This window comes from Rhinichthys klamathensis, unplaced genomic scaffold, assembly GCF_029890125.1.
Source record: "Rhinichthys klamathensis goyatoka isolate OS25496 unplaced genomic scaffold, OSU_Roscu_1.1 h1tg000319l_1, whole genome shotgun sequence".
In the NCBI taxonomy this organism is placed as follows: domain Eukaryota; kingdom Metazoa; phylum Chordata; class Actinopteri; order Cypriniformes; family Leuciscidae; genus Rhinichthys; species Rhinichthys klamathensis.
The window spans coordinates 308,514-329,776 of record NW_026606835.1 but is presented as its reverse complement, the minus strand read 5'-3'; the positions used below and the strand labels follow the sequence as shown (position 1 = coordinate 329,776).

General features: G+C 38.1%; 1 protein-coding gene across 1 annotated transcript in view; it reads right to left on the bottom strand.

Moving 5' to 3' along the window:
• Positions 1 to 20,923, bottom strand: part of timp2a (TIMP metallopeptidase inhibitor 2a) — a 28,085-nt gene extending 7,162 nt beyond the window's left edge. The window contains exon 1 of the mRNA XM_056271424.1: positions 20,519 to 20,923. Coding sequence (XP_056127399.1) covers positions 20,519 to 20,636 — 118 coding nt within the window. The 5' untranslated portion in view covers positions 20,637 to 20,923. The remainder of the gene's footprint in view (positions 1 to 20,518) is intronic.
• Positions 20,924 to 21,263: the final 340 nt, after the last annotated feature.

Genomic DNA, 21,263 nt, shown 5'->3' with positions numbered 1-21,263 from the left:
TACTCTCATTCCTGCGTAGTAATCAAGAAACTTTACTGCCGTACCATGAGTGTAGCAGGCGCAGGCACTTAGTCCCGGTCACGTTGGAAGTTACCGAGCTGGGGACTATTTTCAGGCGCTGCGTCATATCATTACGCCTGCTGCTCTCATGGTACGGCAGTAAAGTTTCTTGATTATTACGCAGGAATGAGAGTATAGTTCCTAGCCATATCAGCCTAGAAAATCGCAAATTTACATTTTCCGTCGGTCTTAGTGCACGATATAACTACAGAAGAGTCAAGTTTTAAATAGGAAAAATATCGAAACACTTTGGTCATTTTTTTAATGAGAAATGCTAATGGTCTTGTCCACTTCAATGATGTATGCTAAGCTATGCTAAAAGTGGTACCGCCAGAACCGGAGATCGGCTGAATGGATTCAAAAATGGTAAAACTCAACAGTTTAACTCTGGGGGAGTTGTAAAATGAGCCTATTTCCAAAAAAAGTGGAGTATCCCTTTAAATGCTTTTGTTGTTTATATATTTTGTTTACACATATTGTTTAATGTTTTCAACTAAAAGAAAACCTTAAGATATATAGTAAGCTTGTTGTGTATAGGCTATTGCCTAATGTATAAGCTTGTAAGAAATAATGACAAAAACCTTAAACTTAAAAAAAATAACGTAGGCTATATCTCTCGTTAAACGACATTTAAATTTAAACCCAGAAGTCTGTCCCAACCACCGCCGCATTTAGTTTAATCTTAACTTTTTACTTTAGCTACTTTACTAGCTTCCTCCTCTTTCAGTCTGCTCCCTGCTCTGGCTCGTTCTTCATCTTCCTTGTGTTTTCTGGTGGACGGACGCGTACGCTCCGTTTGTTTCCATGATCATTTCTCGCGCTGGTTTCACTGCAAACTGCGCGCAGCCAATGGGCGTATGAAACGTCATCACGTAGCATTACGGCACAGTGTTTATGGGAAATGTAGGAAGTACTGCCAGGGGGATAAATGACCGAGAACAGAACCTTATGCATCACCGGCCAAACTGGCTAGTAAGTTTTTATTAACACCCGCCAAAATGAATTTTAACCCGCATTTGGCGGGTGTTAATTTAGAACCCTGATGATAATGTTCTGTTTGTTATAAGTGCAAGCTGCAGCTTTGTCGTCTGCCACTTTAAATGCTCAAGCTATTTTAAGCAGGGTGGATTCTGATTGGCTCTCTGTGTTTTTGTCATTCATCAGCTGAAAAAAAAAATCACATTGAAAGTGATTACAACGATATCGTTCCTCTGGGCCGTTATCTTTATAGTTGTGATGTGGACTGCTTTTTTTATGAAACTATATCTTTATTGTTATCTTTCGTCCTTGGCGTGAATGGGCTTTATGATTTCTGTCATTAATGAGGTCAAGCAGAATACATTCTATTCGTTATTGATGGACGGGAAAAAAAACACACGAGAAGTTGAGCATTAGTCAAAGATCAAGTGAGATTTCTGATTGATGTGTGAGACAAAATCGATAACTAAATTAGCATCCACACCAGCGGACGAGATTGTTTAGTTTTTTTCTAAACACGTGCTTGTCTGCCGCTGTAAATGGCCATGCTCCCTATAGTACGATTGATTCTGATTGGCTGTCAGTGTTTTATCGTTCATCAGCTGGATAAAATCGTTCTAAAAATAATTTCAACTATATCTTTTCTCTGTGCCGTTATTGCTATAGTTGTGGTGTGAACTCTGCTATTCTGTAATATTGAGAACGATTTTTAAAACTATATATTTATCGTTATCTTTATAGTTATCTTGGTCCAAAACAACACTGGACCCTATTGACTTCTATTGTATGGACAAAAAACACAACTCTGATCAAAATGTCTTCTTTTGTGCTACCCAAAAAGTCATACAGGTTTGGAACTATGTGAGGAAGATGAAATTAATTTTCGTTTTTGGGTAAACTATCCCTTTAAGTCACACCAAAAAAAAATGTATAGGGTGTCTTTGCATGTATTTGTAAAGGACTATGTCATCATCAACGGTTATTATTGCAAATCACTGATTGGGTGATTAGGTCATTCTGAAAGGGTGTATTTTGCAATAATGACCAGATGAATATGCATTTTCCCACTTAAAATGAAATAAATGGACATGAAATATTAATATTAATAGCATTAATGAGTATTCAACTACCACAGTAAAAATATTGGTTGCCTTGGACAATGGTCAGTTCAGCTGTCCTTATACAAAAATATCTGACTGTAGAATGCTGTGTAATGACCAATTAGATCCAAGTATTCCAGAGAGCTGTGTAATATAACAAACTATCAAACCAGGTGCCATTTATTTGAAAGAAATATAGCACATACACAGACTTCAAGCAAAACATTTAAAATAAATTTGTTTGGTTTTTACATTATAGAACAATAAATATTCTATTTAAGTATTTAGACACTTACTAGTTGTTAAATGTTAGTGGAAACCTTTGTATATTACTGATTTTATGTTTAATGTTATGTTTATATTAATGTATTCTATTTAAGTTTTGTGATAATATTATTCATAATTCCATGATTTACATGACTTTTCTAAATTCGATTTAATCCAAATACGAAACACACTTCACCAATGGGCTGTTAAATGTACTGCTTTTGAGCTACCGCTATAAAATGAAGTTGTTGTTGTTGTTTACCTGTTGGTCTTGTCTACATTTGCCTAGGAAACCAATGAGGAAGCAATTACAGGCTAATGTCCACCTCAAGGCTAAACTTGTCTCAGTAAACGGGTTGATCGCTTCGCTGCTTGGCAAACTGTTTATTAAGTTGTCCAGAAATATACTGAAAGTCACACTTTTTGCGATGTATTCACCCAAAAATAACCAGTCCTTTCCATGTCCACAGTGTAGCCAGTTGGTGACCTAAAATAAGGAACAGTGTCAATATGCAACATTTATTTGTGTTGGCAGTGCCTCTGGCAAGATCAAGAAAGGGGAACAGATATTTTAAGTTTCTAAGGTATTTCGTGTGAAAGTCAGATGCCCATTGCACAAAATCAACCAACTTCACAGAGTTCTGTTACCCTTTATTAATGCATGGTCTACTGGAGTGGTTTTCTACAGTTCATTAAAAATAAGAGATGACCCAACACAGAACCAAACCCATATTTAATGCGTTTTATTTTCTATTGTTCAAAACTTTCTTGGATGAAGGGAATGTCACACAACCTGCCCACGTTGGCTTCTACCAACCCTGCTGGAAAGACCAGCTTAGACCAGCATGAATTGGTCTGTTATGCAAGTCAGTGCAGGTTTGGTGGTGTAGCTGGTGGACAATCATAACTATGCTGTTTACCATCAAAACTTACTGATGAAGTCAGTCTTGTCGGTTAAGATCGTTAAGAAGCTGGTTTAGAAGCCTGGTTGGGATGCCAGCATCCAAAACACAACATAGCCTATGTGGTTTTTTTTTAGCAGAGATACTGAAAAGTCTCTTTTTTTATTTAAACCTTTCAAATATATGACACATTTCCATTACACTGAACAAATTTTTTAAATGGTGTACACTAAAATTCTAAAGTTTGGGGTCCGTAAGATCTTTTTGTATTCAGCAAGGATTTGATCGAAATTTACAGTAAATACTTTTTTACCAGACTGTTACAAAAAGTCTATTTTAAATAAATGCTGTTCATCAAAGAACCAATTTGAGTGATTTAAAAAGTTTGATTGGGCATACAACTTTGATGTCAGTAACAAAAGATACATTAAGCATTTTCATCTCCCTTTTAAAAGGTACAGTAAGGCCCTTTTTTGATATTCTAACTATAAACAAATCAGTTGCATTTTATTATTCACTTTATCATTGTTTTTTTTTTCTCCCCTACAGTCTGCATCTCTTTCAGAACGGATGTGAATCAGCGAGCCATTTTTGAGCAAATGGCAGTCCTACTCCTGTTCAGTGATTGGAAATACGCCCAAAGAGAACTGAAAGCTGTCCCGAGGAAAAACAAAAACAGCTCTAAAAAAGGAGAAAAGATTTACTGCGCACAGTTTCATGTTAATCAGCTGCAGATGAAAATGAATTGAGACAGCTTCTCAAGTAGGCCTTCATCAGCAGCAGCTGTCTTGTAAAGCCGACCTCCAATTACAGCTGCTGAAGTTACGGCCTACCCAAAGCAATAACACCTCCTCTGCTCGAGAAAAAACATATTCAAAGAGGTCTGAAGCATTAACATATTAGCCAGGGCTGCTCCTCCTTAACCCCACCCTGTCCTTTCATAAACAGGCAGTCTTTCCGTAGCATCGATTTGCTTTGCCAGCTGTTTGGATCTGGTGTGTGTTTTGTTAGGACAGCTTGTTTTAATCGAGGTATGCTCAGGAACATTTCTGCAAAACTACTTATACAAATGGAGCACAGTTTATGAGACAAACTGGATTTTACAAGTTGAATTAGACTCGCTGCTTAAACTCTCAGGGCTAATTGAGGTTAAAGGGATAGTTCAAGCTAAATTGAAAAATCTGTCATCATTTACTCACCCTCATGTTGTTCCAAACCCATTTGACTTTTTGTTTACTCTTTATTTCGATGGTCCACTTTAGACATTCTACTTACTATAAGTAACTTTGCAACTACATGTCAACTAACTCCCATTAGAGTGTTAGTAGTAGACTGTTTAGGGGTGTGTGTTAGTGTTCTGGTTAGTAGAATGAGTTGTGAGTTGCAAAGTTACTTCTACTCAGTAGAATGTCTTTTGGAGGAGCATCAAAATAAAGTGTTTTGGTTTAGTTTACACCTACACATAGCTGCAAAGTTACTTATATTTCAATGGTCCACTTAAGACATTCTACTAACTATAAGTATTACTGACTTTATTTTCTTTCGTGGAACCAAAAAGTAAACGTTGTGAAGGATGTTACTGCTGCTCTCTTCCATTTAACGAAGTGGATTGGGGACCAGGTGCCATCAAGCTCAGAAAAAAGCAAGATAAATGCATCAATGTGAAAATATTGCTTGTCTGCAATGGACACCATTCATTTTAATGGTATAGAAAAGAGGAGCTTGGGTAAAAATATGTACTTTTGTGCTCCACGGAAAATCAAACGTGTTTTGAAAAGACATGAGGGTGAGTAAATTATGACAGAACTTCTTCAAATGTGAGGATGAAAAATAGATGAATGATATCACAGGACAGTCAGAGATAGAAATGGAAAAACACACAAAGTGTAACTGTTGCAGTTTTTGAACAACTTGCTCACCATGGAAAATATGAGCCCGGGGATATAGGATGCAGGGACATAAAATAACTAGAAAAAGGAAAACGCACACACATACACACACTTACAGCCATTATTATACACCCATGGGTTCACTTTATGGGCTGGAATAGACGCAAGAAGGGTTCATTGCTCTTAAAGTTAACGATAGCCCCCTCCCTCCTCCTGTCCAAGTTGCATGCTTTTCTGTGTACGTAAAGGCTTCTTGTGTTTATCCGGGGAACCTGAGCTATAGGGCACGCTAACACCGTGCCAGCTTGGTGCCAGAATTAAAGATCAGTATAGTCTTATTCTAAAACCAATTTATTGTTGTTCCATTGTTAAAGTAGGCCAAGCTAAGAGCTGTTTTGGACCTAAAATTCCAGATGCCTAAAACCGTTTTGAGGGCAAGGAGGCCTCGCTTCTCCTGGTGAAGTAATCAAGCAAGTCTCCATAGGATTCTGGGAGCATCCTGCAGTGAGGAGCAGAAACACAGTGGCAACTGCCTGACTCTGAAGACGTCACTCATCGAGAGAGCATTCTGTTATCAACATCATGAGACTGGTGAGGACCACCCAGGGGTGTGGCTAACCCAAAAGGGCTGTCTGCTAATCCAATAGAAATCAATCAAATGTTTCACTAATGGATTATTGGCTATTTTAAGTGTCACATGTAGAAGAGTCGTGGTTGAGAACCTATCAAGGGACAGTTCTGTTTAAAATGAAAATTCTGTTCTTGTTTGCTTACCCTTCTGTTATTCAAAACTGTATGGCTTTCTGATAACACTTTATTTTGATGGTCCCCTTTGGACATTCTGTTGACTAGAAGTAACGTTGCAACTACATGTCAACTAATTCTCATTAGTGTATTAGTTGAGTATTAGTAGACTGTTAGGGGTAGGGTTGGTTAGTAGAATAAGGGGTTAGGGTTAGTAGAGTAAGTTTACATGAAGTTGTAAAGTTACTTCTAGTCAGTAGATTGTCTGTTTGGGAGCATCAAGATAAAGTGTTAGCAGACATTAAGCACAGTCTACTAATAATCTAATGAGAATTAGTTGACATGTAGGTGCAACGTTCCATATAGTCAACAGAATGTCATCAAAATAATGTGTAACCGACTTTCTTCTGCGGAACACAAAAAAAAAAGGTGTTGTTTATTTGTCCTAAAATGAAAGTTATTGGGGTCCTTTGTTGTTTTAAACCTCATTGACAATCAATGAATGGACAAAAACATTCTTCAAAATATCTTTTCTGTTTTGCAGAAATTGCGACATTCGTCTTCAATTACTGATTTGTATTTACATAAATAAACAAAAACTTTCAATTAAATGCAATTTGTCCCCGGGATTTCTCACACTCAACACGAACAAATCATTAATTGCAAATTCATATATATATTTATAATTTGTTTCCCAACATGTCCAGATGCTCACCCCCAGATATCATGCGACTACTCCAATCTCATCTAAAACTTCAAAGCTTGTCTAGATATTTTATATCAGGTCATTCTGATGTTTTTGTGCTAATGATATTTATCCTATAAAATATATTGGCAATATTTATTCAATGAACGGTGAAAGGTAGGTTTCTCTGAGTCACCTGTAGCTGTTGTAGTCAGTTGTTCCCATTGTGTTTATCAAGATTTGATTTTTCTTTGTGATTTAATAATTCAAGCATCAGAAGGTAAGACTGATCTCATGAAATGGCGTTTGTATGACGCGCCAATTCGTATTTCCATTTTTGGCGTGCTATCAACACGCATAATCGCTTTTCAGCGTGTTTATCAACGCCGTTGACTTAACGTTACATTACTGTATATAAATATATGACCTACCCCAACCCCGTCTCTAAACCTACCCGTCACTGGGGTTAATACCATTTATGAGTCTTCCCCTACCATCCTAGGAAAAAAAATATCGCTCCCCAGATGTAGATCTACATTTTGCTTCGTTTCGCTCGGACATTTAACGGCGTGTCCATACACGCGGAATCACTCGGACATTTAACGGCGTAGACGTACACGCAAAAGGTGACGGTTCGTTTCGGCGTGGACATACACGCGGATAGCTCAAAATGGGTGTAGATAACACGCCACTTGACTTGAAAGTGGCGTGTATGTTTACGCAAAGTCATGATGCCATGTTGATATCTCATAGTTCAAATGGAGTGATGTTCTGTCGTGTCTGTCTTCAGCTTTATTCCCACTGCTTCATTTTTCCTGCCTGACCCACATTCCTGTTGCCCGATAATCATGCATATCCCACAACGGCTGCTCCATCCATAGATGACTTACACACTCTTACATATGCACATATCATAATCAAAATGTCATAGTTTCCATGAAAACATACCCACCACAAATACTAGCCACATCCTGAGTTTCCGTATGCCTGCACAGCTTTTAACAATCATGACCAGCTCGGAGCCCAGACCACTGCACCAAAAGTCCCCAACTCCTCTTCCACTCCTACCTTTACAGACAGCACTCACTGACATTACTGAAGGCCACGACAACCAGAATATATTCCACATCACAGGTATCAAACACAACATTATTTTAAGTATTACAAAGGCCATTTGGTTACCTTTGAAAAACAAAAAAACTAAAGACAGACCTCAAAAATGTCCCTAAAATACGGAAAATTAAACATTATAATTAATATAAAAATATTATATTTTAAATATATATATACACTCACCGGCCACTTTATTAGGTACACCTGTCCAACTGCTCGTTAACACTTAATTTCTAAGCAGCCAATCACATGGCGGCAACTCAGTGCATTTAGGCATGTAGACATGGTCAAGACAATCTCCTGCAGTTCAAACCGAGCATCAGTATGGGGAAGAAAGTTGATTTGAGTGACTTTGAACGTGGCATGATTGTTGGTGCCAGAAGGGCTGGTCTGAGTATTTCAGAAACTGCTAATCTACTGGGATTTTCACGCACAACCATCTCTAGGGTTTACAGAGAATGGTCCGAAAAAGAAAAAACATCCAGTGAGCGGCAGTTCTGTGGGCGGAAATGCCTTGTTGATGCCAGAGGTCAGAGGAGAATGGCCAGACTGGTTCGAGCTGATAGAAGGGCAACAGTGACTGAAATAACCACTCGTTACAACCGAGGTATGCAGCAAAGCATTTGTGAAGCCACAACACGCACAACCTTGAGGCGGATGGGCTACAACAGCAGAAGACTCCACCGGGTACCACTCATCTCCACTACAAATAGGAAAAAGAGGCTACAATTTGCAAGAGTTCACCAAAATTGAACAGTTGAAGACTGGAAAAATGTTGCCTGGTCTGATGAGTCTCGATTTCTGTTGAGACAGATGTTAGAGTCAGAATTTGGCGTAAACAGAATGAGAACATGGAACCATCATGCCTTGTTACCACAGTGCAGGCTGGTGGTGGTGGTGTAATGGTGTGGGGGATGTTTTCCTGGCACACTTTAGGCCCCTTAGTGCCAATTGGGCATCGTTCAAATGCCACGGCCTACCTGAGCATTGTTTCTGACCATGTCCATCCCTTTATGGCCACCATGTACCCATCCTCTGATGGCTACTTCCACCATGTCACAAAGCTCTAATCATTTCAAATTGGTTTCTTGAACATGACAATGAGTTCACTGTACTAAAATGGCCTCCACAGTCACCAGATCTCAACCCAATAGAGCATCTTTGGGATGTGGTGGAACGGGAGATTCGCATCATGGATGTGCAGCCGACAAATCTGCGGCAACTGTGTGATGCCATCATGTCAATATGGACCAAACTCCCTGAGGAATGCTTCCAGCACCTTGTTGAATCTATGCCACGAAGAATTGAGGCAGTTCTGAAGGCAAAAGGGGGTCCAACCCGTTACTAGCATGGGGTACCTAATAAAGTGGCCGGTGAGTGTATATACACACATATGGTTCATCTTTACAGGATGATTGCTGCAAAACATTTGGTTCCTTGGTATTTTATATATATATATACACCAAGGAACCAAATGTTTTGCAGCAATCATCCCATAAAGATGCTTTTTTTCCTCTATGATAAAGTTCTTCCAAGCACGCGACATAACTTTAAATAATACGCTAATTGTGAAATTCTTACCAAGCTTTATGCATTATAATAATTAACAAAAGATCCACTGAGAAGGAAAATATGCTTTACAAAACATTTAAGCTAAATGAATATGGAACGACCACATGGCAAGTAATTGTGTAAACTGGATCTCTTACACCACAGGGGTAAAAACTGAACAGGAGAATGGAGCTGTTCTCCTTCCACTCTGGATACTCTCTTCCTGTGGTTTCTTTGAACTCATTTCTTTCTTTTTGAACTCCTGACACAATTCCTCACTGTAATAGAGAACAACAGTTGGGTTACGGAAGTTAAAATCCCATTCATTTTCTCCATATAGGAACTGCTTTTTAACGATAATGTATAAACCTTCTAGGAGCTCTGCGGTTGTTAAGCGACATATGCTCCTCTAGGAGATTTTGGATTTTTTTTTTTTAAGACTTTTTTTTTTTAATTCCACGGCTGAAAATCATGAAAAAAGTAATTGTACACTATAGAATATATTTTCTGTATATTTTTTTTACAACAAATTTTTTTAAATCAATGACTATAAATCAATAGATTTATATTGTACCATCATTTTTTATTCAATTTCAGATTCCGTCATTCAGTGTTTGGAAGTATTTTAGAGTCCTTCCTAAAATAACTTAAATACAATTTTCATTGCTTAGAACCTATATTGAGTACATTTTAAAGCTGCAGTCCGTAGCTTTTTTTGGGTTAAAAATGATCCAAAATACATATTTGAGAAAATACATAACCAACCAGTGTTCAAAACTCTCTGCTTGCCTTAACTCGATTCAAAGCGGTAAGCTTGTAATAATGTTTTTAACTCCAGTGGTACTGGTGGATTTCCGCGGGAGATTCGAGCATGTCTTTGCGTCATTACGTCACATCTGTACACATAACGAAGGAGGCTCGGCTAGTATAAGCTATATTGCGTGTGAGGATGTTGGAGGTGGAGATTTATAGCCTTTTCTCACAGCACTTGATATAATTAAACTTTTCATTTTGATGGCGGATGCAGAAAGGGTCAAACGCCAATCACCAGTGACAACAGATTCGCCCTCTGTAAAATGCAAAAGACTTCGTTCGGACTTCGGAGTGGCTACAGAAAAAAAGAGACTGCAACCGGACCCATGCGAAAACAAGGATACATATCGCCCGGAATGACATTACATGTAGTCACACAATGCTTACGTTGTTAACATTAAAAAATTAAGAACAAAGTATAATTTGCACGATTTTGCGTGATATGATAACTTATAAGCGATTGTTAGATTTAATAAAGCGCGATTTACTGCAATGTCAGAACCAGAACAAAAGTGGATGTTTCTTACTAGTTCAGATGACATTTCCCGGTGAAAATTCTTATGTTGGTCATACTTCCAAAAATAATAATCTGTGATTCTGAAATGACAGTATCCACACCGGCGCGGTGACTGACAGCCTCACAGTCTCCTCAAATATTGTGTTCCTCCGCGCTGTGCCGTGTCGAGGGTGTTGAAGTACAACTCACGTCAAAGTTGATAATTCCGCGAACGACTGCAATTGCAGATTTCGAACAGAGATGGCGACAGAGGAAAAACGCCGGACTGCAGCTTTAAATATGAAGAAAATGAACAGGGAAATACTTCTCGATTTTTTAAGGGGATTTTAAAGCAATAGTTCACCCAAAAATGAAAATTCGGTCATCATTTACTCTCCTGTCATTCAAAACCCATACTGTATGATCACAGCAAACTGTATCAACCTTTTAAAGATGTCTATGGGGACTATTTAATATCGAACAGCAATTATACTAGCTGCGTCGGAATGCTTAAAAATGCTGCCTTCGGAGGCTGCATACCAAGGTAGGTCCAAATCCGATGTTAGCTTCACTTCCTGGCTCCTGAAATACCTTCATCTGATTAATTTTTGAAGGCAGCATAGATGTGTCCTTTTCTGCCTTTGATATCCCACAATCCTGGGCGTTCCATTCTGTGATAGTTGAGCTAAAAAATAAAGATGGCGTCTAAAAGTTGCGTTTGGTGATGGTCAGTTTGTGTGGAAATGTAAAAATTTTAACATCGTTTTCCACTTTTGATGCCATTTCTAGTGAGAAATTGCTATTTTAGGAATTAAATATTCACCTTGGTTATCAGCAAAGCTCTCTCTGTTTTTTTTGTAGATCATTAAACTGTTACGCTGCCTCAGAAGTCTGTCTGAAATCAGTTTCGTGAGGTACATCCATAAGCAAGTCAGCTGCTTAAGCTTTCGGACGCAGCCTGTATATCAAGCTTTCTCTCTCTTTTTGTCTACTTTGGCTATGTCCACACTAGTGCGTTTTCGTTTTAACACAGCGTTTTAAAATGAAAACCATCCTTGTCCATACTGGCGTTTCCACTGCGTTTCAGAAAGATCTACGTCTACACTACACTGCCGAAAAAGCATGTCACATGACCATTCATGCACACTGAGGATATTTCAGATCATCAGCTCGTTAGGAAAGACCTCCATGAACTGAAAGGTGCAGTAGTAATATTGACAGCTAGCGGTTAAACTGGGTACTGGAGTCAAAATATTGGAGAGAGTAGTTTCCCCCAGCCTCTCCTCAGACTCGATGCTCACGCAGGTTGCCAGATTGAAGACACACAACAAGAACAAGCACAATTGACACAATACACTGTGTTTGTGCAAACCCGGGGTGTCAAAATACTATTGGGTAAATGGGAAGTGGGCGGAGTCACACAGATCAAAACAAAAACAGACACTCCATCACGGAACTCACATTTAAAAGTAGAATAACTGGCTGTAGTATTGTTTTTCCAGAGAAACGAGTATGTGAACTTAGCATGTTTCCTAAATATCTGCAGACATTAAATGGTACAGTTAAAATATTACAACCCCATTTCCAGAAAAGTTGGGACATTTTGTGAAATGCAATAAAAACCACAATCTGTGATTTAATTCTCTTGCACCTTTTTTAACTGACAAGATTTCCAAAGTTTTCACTGACCAACCTAATTGTCTTTTGTAAGTATAAACTAATTTTGATTTTGATGGCTGCAACACAAAGTTGGGACAGAGGCTAAATAAAATAGGAACAAAAATATAGAATGTCCAAGTTAAACTCTTTTGCAACAGTCCACAATGAGCAGGTACATTGATAATAGGTGAGGGTATTGTGATTGGATGTAAAAGGAGCTTCTCTGTCTTTGCAAGCAAAGATGGGTCATGGCTACCACTTTGAGCCAAATTTCATGAAAGAATTGTCAAACAATTCAAAAATCATATTTCTCAATCCAAGATTGCAAAGAATTCACCATCTACCATACATAATTTTGTGAAAAGATTCATGGAATCCAGAGAAATCTCAGTCTGTGTAGGGCAAGGTAGGAGAACTCTGTTGAATGTGCATGACCTTTGAGCCCTCAGATGGCACTGCATGAGAAACCATCATGCTACTGTGTGAAATATAGCCACATGTGCTCAATACTTTGGAAAACCGTTTTCACATAACACAGTCTGACGCTGCATCAATAAATGCAACTCAAATCTCTGTTACACAAGGAGAAAGCTATACATCTGTTCAATGCAGAGATGCTGCCGAGTTCACTGGGCCCGAGCTCATCTCAGATGGTCTAAACACAGTGGAAGTGTGTGCAGTGGTCAGATGAGTCCATGTCTCAGCTTGTTTTTGGGAAATACGGACATCAAGTTCTCAGTCCCAAAAATGAAAGGGACCATCCAGACTTTCATCAGCAACAGGTGCAAAAGCAAACATTTGTCATGGTATGGGGGTGCATCAGAGCAAACGGTATGGGTGACTTACATTTGTGTGGTGCCATTGTACCATTGACATGGAGGCATATATTTGGATTGTACAGAGACATTAACAGCCATCAAGATGACATTTTTCCAGGGAAGCAAGACAATAGGGTCTTTCGCACTGGATAGTTCTAGGAACTAGCCACCAGGGGGGTTCCCCGAGAACTAATGGTTCCCATAGGAACGTTTTCCTGGTTGCATTCGCACCGCTAGTAGGAACTCTGAGGTGACGTAAGCCACGCTTGTTGTTGTTTTCCATGTTTGTAGAGTTAGTTTCTGGAGTAAATATATAGGCTATAATCTGTGTGTTTACACAGCCTTTTTTTTAAATGGCGGGTGCTGGTGTTTCCATAGACAGTAAAATAAATGGACACAGCGACCCCATAGATTTCAACGGAGAAAAGTGAAGCCAATTAGAAGCACTCACTTCCTGATGGCTGAGCAAACTGAGCTTGATGACGTAGATGTGACGTGAGCAACCTGTCTGACAGTTGTAAGTCTTCTAGTAGCTGTGCCAAGAGGAATCTGAATAATTCCTTTCCGAATCTTGCAGAGACAGAGAGCGTGAGTAGGAGCTGTCCATGAGCAGCACCAGGAGCAACTTTATGACTCTCTATGGGCTTCTCCCTCGACTTTATGCCTCCACGTCCCCCGATTTCCCGCAAGCTTCTCCTCCTGTCTATACGGTAATTTCTCAACTGTGCGACAGAGTTACGTGGTTATGACGCAATCGTTAGCCTATTTTTACAAAAACGGCTTCTACGGGGCCAAGATACAAAGTAATGGAGCCTTTTATACATTCTCATGTTTCTTTAGAAATAAATGATGGACAAATGGAGCCTTTGAACGCCTCAGATGTAAAGTTATTCGGAGAATCAGACAACAACGATGACCACGGACTGTTGAGAAGATGTCTTATATCAGGTGAGATTGAGTAAAAATTCCAAAACTGCAACAATTAGTATTCTCAATTAAAAAGTGTAATTAAAAGAAAAGGTGATGTGACACACTGGTAAACATGCCTCTGACCCAACTTTTTTGGAGTGTGTTGCAACAAAAAATTATTAAAAAATACAATTAAGTTGGTCAGTGAAAACATTGGAAATCTTTTCTTTGTACTTTTGTCAGTTAAATAAAGGTTCAAGAGAATTAACAAATAACAGATTCTTAATTTATTGCATTTTACAAAATGTCCCAACTTTTCTGGAAATGGGGTAGGCTATACATCACCTTGAACCGAGTGTGTCAGATAAGGGGGACACACAGCATTTGTTGGGATTCACGTGCATCATCATAATTGTTGCTTGTACAAGAAAGCCAGTGCAAATGTTCTAAGATTCTGAGGTTTACCAACATGGAAAAGGTCATAATTGGACAACTGATGGTTGGATGCTGCCCACTGCTTCAGGCCTGGGAATATAAACAGGCAGAGCGGGCATGGCAGGATGTGGAGAAAAGCTGGTTTGTGTGAGGTTTGCTGACTGCATTTAAATGCCATTCATTTCCCATTTTATCAAAATACATATGGGGAAAGATTTCACATTTGGAAGGTTTTTTTTTCAGGAATTTCCAGCATTTGCTGTGAGGAGGAGCAACCACATAAGAGGGAAGATCGTCTGACATGAAGCTTTCAAAAGTCACATCCTCACGACAATCTGACGTAAACTGCAGCATGCTGTGTGTGACCCAAAATATGAGGTTCAGGTAAACAAACATGAAGCACAAGGTGATTGCAATGAGGATATCATGCTCGTGGGACGGTGGGAGGTTGAAGATTTCCTGGAACTGACTTACATATTTAAATATTTTTAGCTATCTAACTATCTGTTTTTGATAGCTGCTCTTCTCTTTCTTTGTGGCCAAGAGAAACAAGTGCTTGGCTTGGACATACAAACAACACTCAAATGCTGTTTTACCTTTAGTAAATTCAAAGAAAAGCAGTATGAGTTCTTCTGTTTATTGCTAATGTCTGGGACTATTAAATGTGGCAATGAGCTCTATCGTATTTTACTGAGCCAGGGAAGAAGATGACAGTTTCCAGACAAGATCAGATGAGATCTTTATACTGTGTATAGCAGGTGGAACTGATTGGTTTGGTTATGACATCAAAGCAGCAATTTTCTAGTTGAGAACAAGGTATGTTTGAATTGAATAAGCAAGTTAATAACCCTGTTCTCTTGGGACACATCATTGAATCTGTACAGACAAACGTATAAACAGGTGAAACTCGAAAAATTAGAATATCGTGCAAAAGTTCATTTATTTCAGTAATTCAACTTAAAGGGTGAATCTAATATATTATATAGACTCATTACATGCAAAGTGAGATATTTCAAGCCTTTATTTGTTATAATTTTGATGGTTATGGCTTACAGCTTATGAAAACCCCAAATTCAAAATTAGAATACTGTGAAAAGGTTTTCATAGCTGTAAGCCACAATCTTATAATTAAATGTAAAAAAAAATAATTAAATCTTACAATTTACTGTCAAAAACTGTCACTGCATCAGATTATTTTTTTGTAAATGGTTTTAATGTTGTCTGAACATAAAAAAAACTTTTGCATTAACGTTAACTAAAACGTTTTTTTCCATGAATGATGTATTAATAATTAAGAGCATTATTGAAGACCAGATAACTTTTTGAACAAACATTATATTAACGTTACTGGAATAATGTTTGTTCATAACTTTGAGAGAACCATGCCAGAATGTCACATCTTTTTTTGGTTTTGTTTCACATTTGTGTTTTCGTGTCTTTCATTTTGAAATTTATATTAGTCATGTTTCTTCTAATTTTAGGAATGTCTTTTCTTAGATAACTAAAATATCATGTAATTTACAAGAGCGTCTGACAAAATATTATTTGCTGAAGTTAAAATGTTTAATTAATTTGAATAAATATTTTTAAAAAATCAGTTTGAATGAATGATTCAATGACTCCATCATAAATACTTCACTTGTTTCATTACTGGATGAATCATCGTTTCTGAATAAACCTCTTGAATGAATGATTCAATGACAAATACATATTTTAACAGTCTCTGGTCGCCTAGTGGCGTAACGATGGATGTAATCGATACAATCGTTATTTGAAGCGAAGGATTACTTTTAAATGGCGATTTGCTCTTTTTTGATTGCTTCATAGACATCAAGTGTTTATATCCAAACTACAAACTTTTATCCCAGTATGACACGGAAATAACGATGCTGAGTGTGTGGTTGAAAAGACTGTTTGTGAAGCTGTTTTATCGATAGCCTAAGTGCATTCGCTGACTCAGCACTATACACACAAATATTGTATAAACAAATTTTTTTATGTTTTATGCGATTAATCGATTTGACAGCACTAGTCCGAATACATAGTATTCGAAAAATAGTAGGCGAAAAGTACATGGATGAGTACATTTAGATTTGTAAATATTTGTATTGTAGTATGTGATTTCAGATGCAACGTTAGTCTCTCTGCTCCTTTACATTATTGTTTCCTTGTTACTCTACATGAATGACCACCATTGTTTTAGTGAGTTCAAGTACTGCAGTCAAAAAAAATAAACCTTTGGTCCTACACTAAACCTTTTCAAAGGGCTACCTGTGAGAAATGTTTGTACATTTGGCATCCTCCACTGGTAATTCCTCACTCTCCACCAAAGGAATCCTCACCACTTCTGTATTCAGGAATGTTCAGCACCACACCCCGGCCCGCTCTCTGACCCTCGTGACCCTAACAGTCTATACACCCTTGACATGAAACCAGGCTTGTCACTAGACAGTTTGCCAAAAAGGATCAGGCTAGACTACAATTCCAGCCTGAGTGCATTTGAACAGATAAATATTTTGACCAGATGACCAATATAATTGGGCCTTCAGTTGGGAAGTTTATACAGTATAAACAACCGTTGGTACACCAAAGAAAATGGGGCGGTTTAAATCCTCAAAGCCCGTAGAGTCAGCATGAATTGTAACCCATTTTATCTGCATAAATTGACATTTCCATGTAAAACAGGATATACAGTATCTCAGTACCTTATTAGCTATCAGTTGATATTGGAGATTTTGTTTTATTTTTATTAGATATTTAATTCATTTACTCTTTTTTTACATTTAAATTACCTTAGCCATCATCTAACGCTCACTTAAAGTTAATATTTAGCCAATCTCAAAAAATGTATATTGATTTTTCATACATTATAATGTTGTGATGCCTAAATTCACTTGTGTTGACCCTGTTGTTGGCCATAGCATGAACATAATTATTGGCTTACCTGTATCTATATTTGTAATAATGATGCACCCCTAATATTCAGTGTAGGTCGAGACTTGATTTTATCCATCAGTAACTGATTTTAAGATTATGAAAACAGTTTTTATTTTGAATTACATGCACACATGAATCATTCACCGTAAGATCAGGAATGTGCACTAAAACATTTGAGAGGGTTGATTTAGATTTCATGTTGACTTCTCACAGGTTCTACTGGCTGCTAAGAAAAACAAATTAGATTCATTCTTACTGTCTTTTTCAGTGGTTATGCAGGCAAACAAATATTTTGAGCTTTGGAATGCATTCTGGACAACAGACTTTAAAAGCTCAAGGGGGAAAAAACTAGTGGCACATGCAGCTCATGTTACAGTTTTCAATCTTGAGACAATCCTGTCACTGTTCAGACTCTCTAAAAGCATGTTGTGCGCGTCTATGACTCAATAACAGTGAACTGCTAGGTAAATAATGGGGCTGTGTCACTCCCATAGGGAACGGAAGACTGGACCCACATGACTAAGGCTAAGATTTGTATGTATGACACGTAGAAACCTTATTAATACCAAGTACAGATTGAAAAAGAACACTGGCAAAAACACTTACAGGCCGCAAAGGGCAAATGACTGCATTTTGGTTATTTTATTAATATGCAGACATCCCGTTCTGTCATGAAATACGAGCACTAAATTAATTTCCGGCTAATAGCCTGTTCATTTCCACTGCAAGTCAGGAAAGACGCAAGCCTCACGGAACAGCCACTAAAGTTAACTTTTCACAAATAGATGGAAAAAATCCTTCTCCCTTGATCCAAGAAGCACTGGTTCAAAGCCAGTGAGCTGAGGCAAGGGCGTGCAGTGCAGCCAAAGAGTGCGCTTTTCTCACTGTTTGAAGAATGCCATGCATATTTCTAAAAGGTCCTTGACTTTCATTGCTTTTTCCTCATCTTTCGGCCAGATGTCGGATGCATGCTCTCCGATGGTTTCTGCAGGTTCAAATCAAACTGTAAGCCCCTGAAAGCACTTTAAGAGTGTACATTTGTCTTATCTTCTATTAGCAGCATAAGACGGGGCTTGGGTTCTGTTCCAGCGGCGGGCGCACCTAGATAATCATCTCTGGACAACTCTTGAATTAAGCATGAACTGGGAGGGAAAGCCCCAGTGGGATGCAAAACATTCTTGCAATTTTTTATGTCTCAGCTCTCTCCATCTGAGAGAAATATGGATAGAGACCAGTTGCACAGGAAACCAAGGCCTTAGTCAGTAGCACTCCTGTCCTCCCTTTCTCTTTTCTATACTTCATTCTCTCCCTCAATTGTTCATCTTTATTATTATTTTTGAAGACAAAAATATCTAAACGTGTTCACTAAGATGCACTAAGTGACACACTAGTCAGGGCAAAACAATAAGATGGTCCAGAGTCAGTGTGAGAGAGTTTTGTACCAGTCTCTTACCCTACAATTTAAAAAAATAAAGGTTCTTTATAGTTCCATGAAGAACCTTTAACATCCACGGAACCTTTACATACAACAAAAGTTTAATACGCGTAGTTTTCTTTATAGTGGAAAAAGATTTTTAGATTCAACGTACACTGAAAGGTTCTTTGGAGAACCAAAAATGGTTCGTCTATGGAGTCACTGTGAAAATCCTCTCCTGAAACCTTTATTTTTGTGCTTTCATGCATTAAGTTATTTGATGTATGACTTGCAAACGTAAACCTGTGGCATTGTGTGCTGTAAGCTATCTAGCTGACTGACACTAATGTGGTTGGAAGTATCAGTTAAAATGGGCTGAAAATAATAATTAATGATAATTTTCAGATAGAGTCACATGAGTTGTGAAGGTTTCCATAGTTATCACAAATGTAATTGTAGATGTTTTGTTGTAAAATATTTCTAGACATTTTTATAAAGAAAATACATATAGTCACACTATAAGAGCAGATGATTTGGAGGCTTGCAGCTAGACAGTGAGTCAGTGTAAATCTACAGGTCAATAAGAACAGTGTGAATGTATCATGCTGTTTGGGTTTCAATCTTTTACCAGCAGACGTCAGTGTCACCTTCACAATTGTTGTTCTGCAAAACAACATCTCACCATCATTTTCCCATGCAACAGACAAATACTTTGGCAGAATCGGTCTTAGTTTGTATCCTAAATGTTTTGGCTCTGTGTATTCAGGTCAGCTGAGAGCTTTCTGTGAAACTTAGACATAATGAGTTGTTTTTGAGGAATGAAATAGGGAAGCCAGATATAAATAGATATAAACAGGCCTCAAAACGTCCTTCAGCTCAAGCTCCAGGACTGTATGTGTGTGCCGAAGATAACAGACAGAACACTTTATCTAGTGTTATCCTGGGCACTAAATAATAGAACAGAAGCATAAGATGGAATAATAATAAATGGAGCAATTCCAATAGGGTCCTCGCACCATCTGTGCTCAGGCCCTAAAAAACACTGATGAGATGAAAACATTTCATCTCATCAGTGTTTTCATTTTTCAACATTTTTTCAATTTTCACAACCCAAAACCTCATATAGGTGTCACTGAATGTGCATAAACTGATTCAGTGCAGTTCAGATGCACAGGCTGTTTAATGCTGCACAGAGACAGCATAAATGCATTTACAAAGGAATTATTTTATGATGTTATGAAATTGTGAATATGGAATAACTGAAATTAGGAAAATATAAATATCTGTATAAAACTGTATTATAAAGAATTATAATATAAAAAATGATAATAAGTAAATAAATAAATATTCAATATAATTCTGAAGCTGAATTTCATTCACACAAAAGTAAAGTGGAGCTGCCTCTGATGCTAAGGTCAGAGGTGAGTCAGAGTTGGCATTTTTTGTGTGTAAAGGTTTACTAAAATATCTAGCTCTGATCCACCTCAGCCCCTGTGGTTGAGATGGTGCATTCATCAACAAAGCAGCATCAGAGCAGAGAGAACTTTGTTGTCATGACTCATGACAGAGGATATATGGATAGTTTCAGGTTTCCATCTTCATAATTACTTTGCATTTATGCAGCATTAAACAATATACGTGCAGGCTTTGCGGTGTAAAGACGCCTTAACTTTAATGCTGATCAATTCGCTAAAGTAACAAATTTGCATTGTGACGTAGCACCGTTTAGATTGTTGACACGCACTTACCAACATCAGCATTGCAGAACGCCTGTTGAGGATGAACGGGGGAACAACTGCACGCTTCTGCGATCTCTCCCACCCGAAACAGTACCAGCACCACAAGTGTGCCAATACAGCTCTTCATCTTTGCTTCACTTTAATATCTGACAGCAAATGTAGAGCCAGGTAGACGATCTTCTGCAATGACAACAATGATCCAGTCCCTCACACAGCCGAAAAGTACAATGTCCACCGCCGTTCAAGATGCCCACACGCTGAGTTTTAGTATGACTATTGCTGTTAAATTCCTCAGAGACGAAAGGGCTTGTTGGTAATAAAGGAAGTGCACTGCTGCTCTATCTAATGGTCTTTCCAGGCTTCTTTCTTTTCCACTGCCTTCTATGGGTGTGTTCTCATGGAGAGACCAGGTTCATGCCTTAATACTGCGCGTGGACTCCTCCCTTTTAAACCAGATTCAACCAGAGGTGGGCGCTTCACGAAGGTCCTCAAAATATTTCTTTCACTCTTTCTGTCAGGACGGCGTTTTTGTACAGATAAACACATTTAAGCATTAAACAAACCTAGACTAAATTATATTATAGCAGGACAGTCTTTGTTAGAAAAAAATAGACTTATATATGCTGCTTTTCCTTCTTTATTTTACATATTAAAGACAATTGCTTGTTTATGTATTATAATGCTGGTGTACCCATGCTAACAAAAAATATGTTCTAATAACGTTTTGGACGTCCGTTTTTAGAGTTTTTTTTGT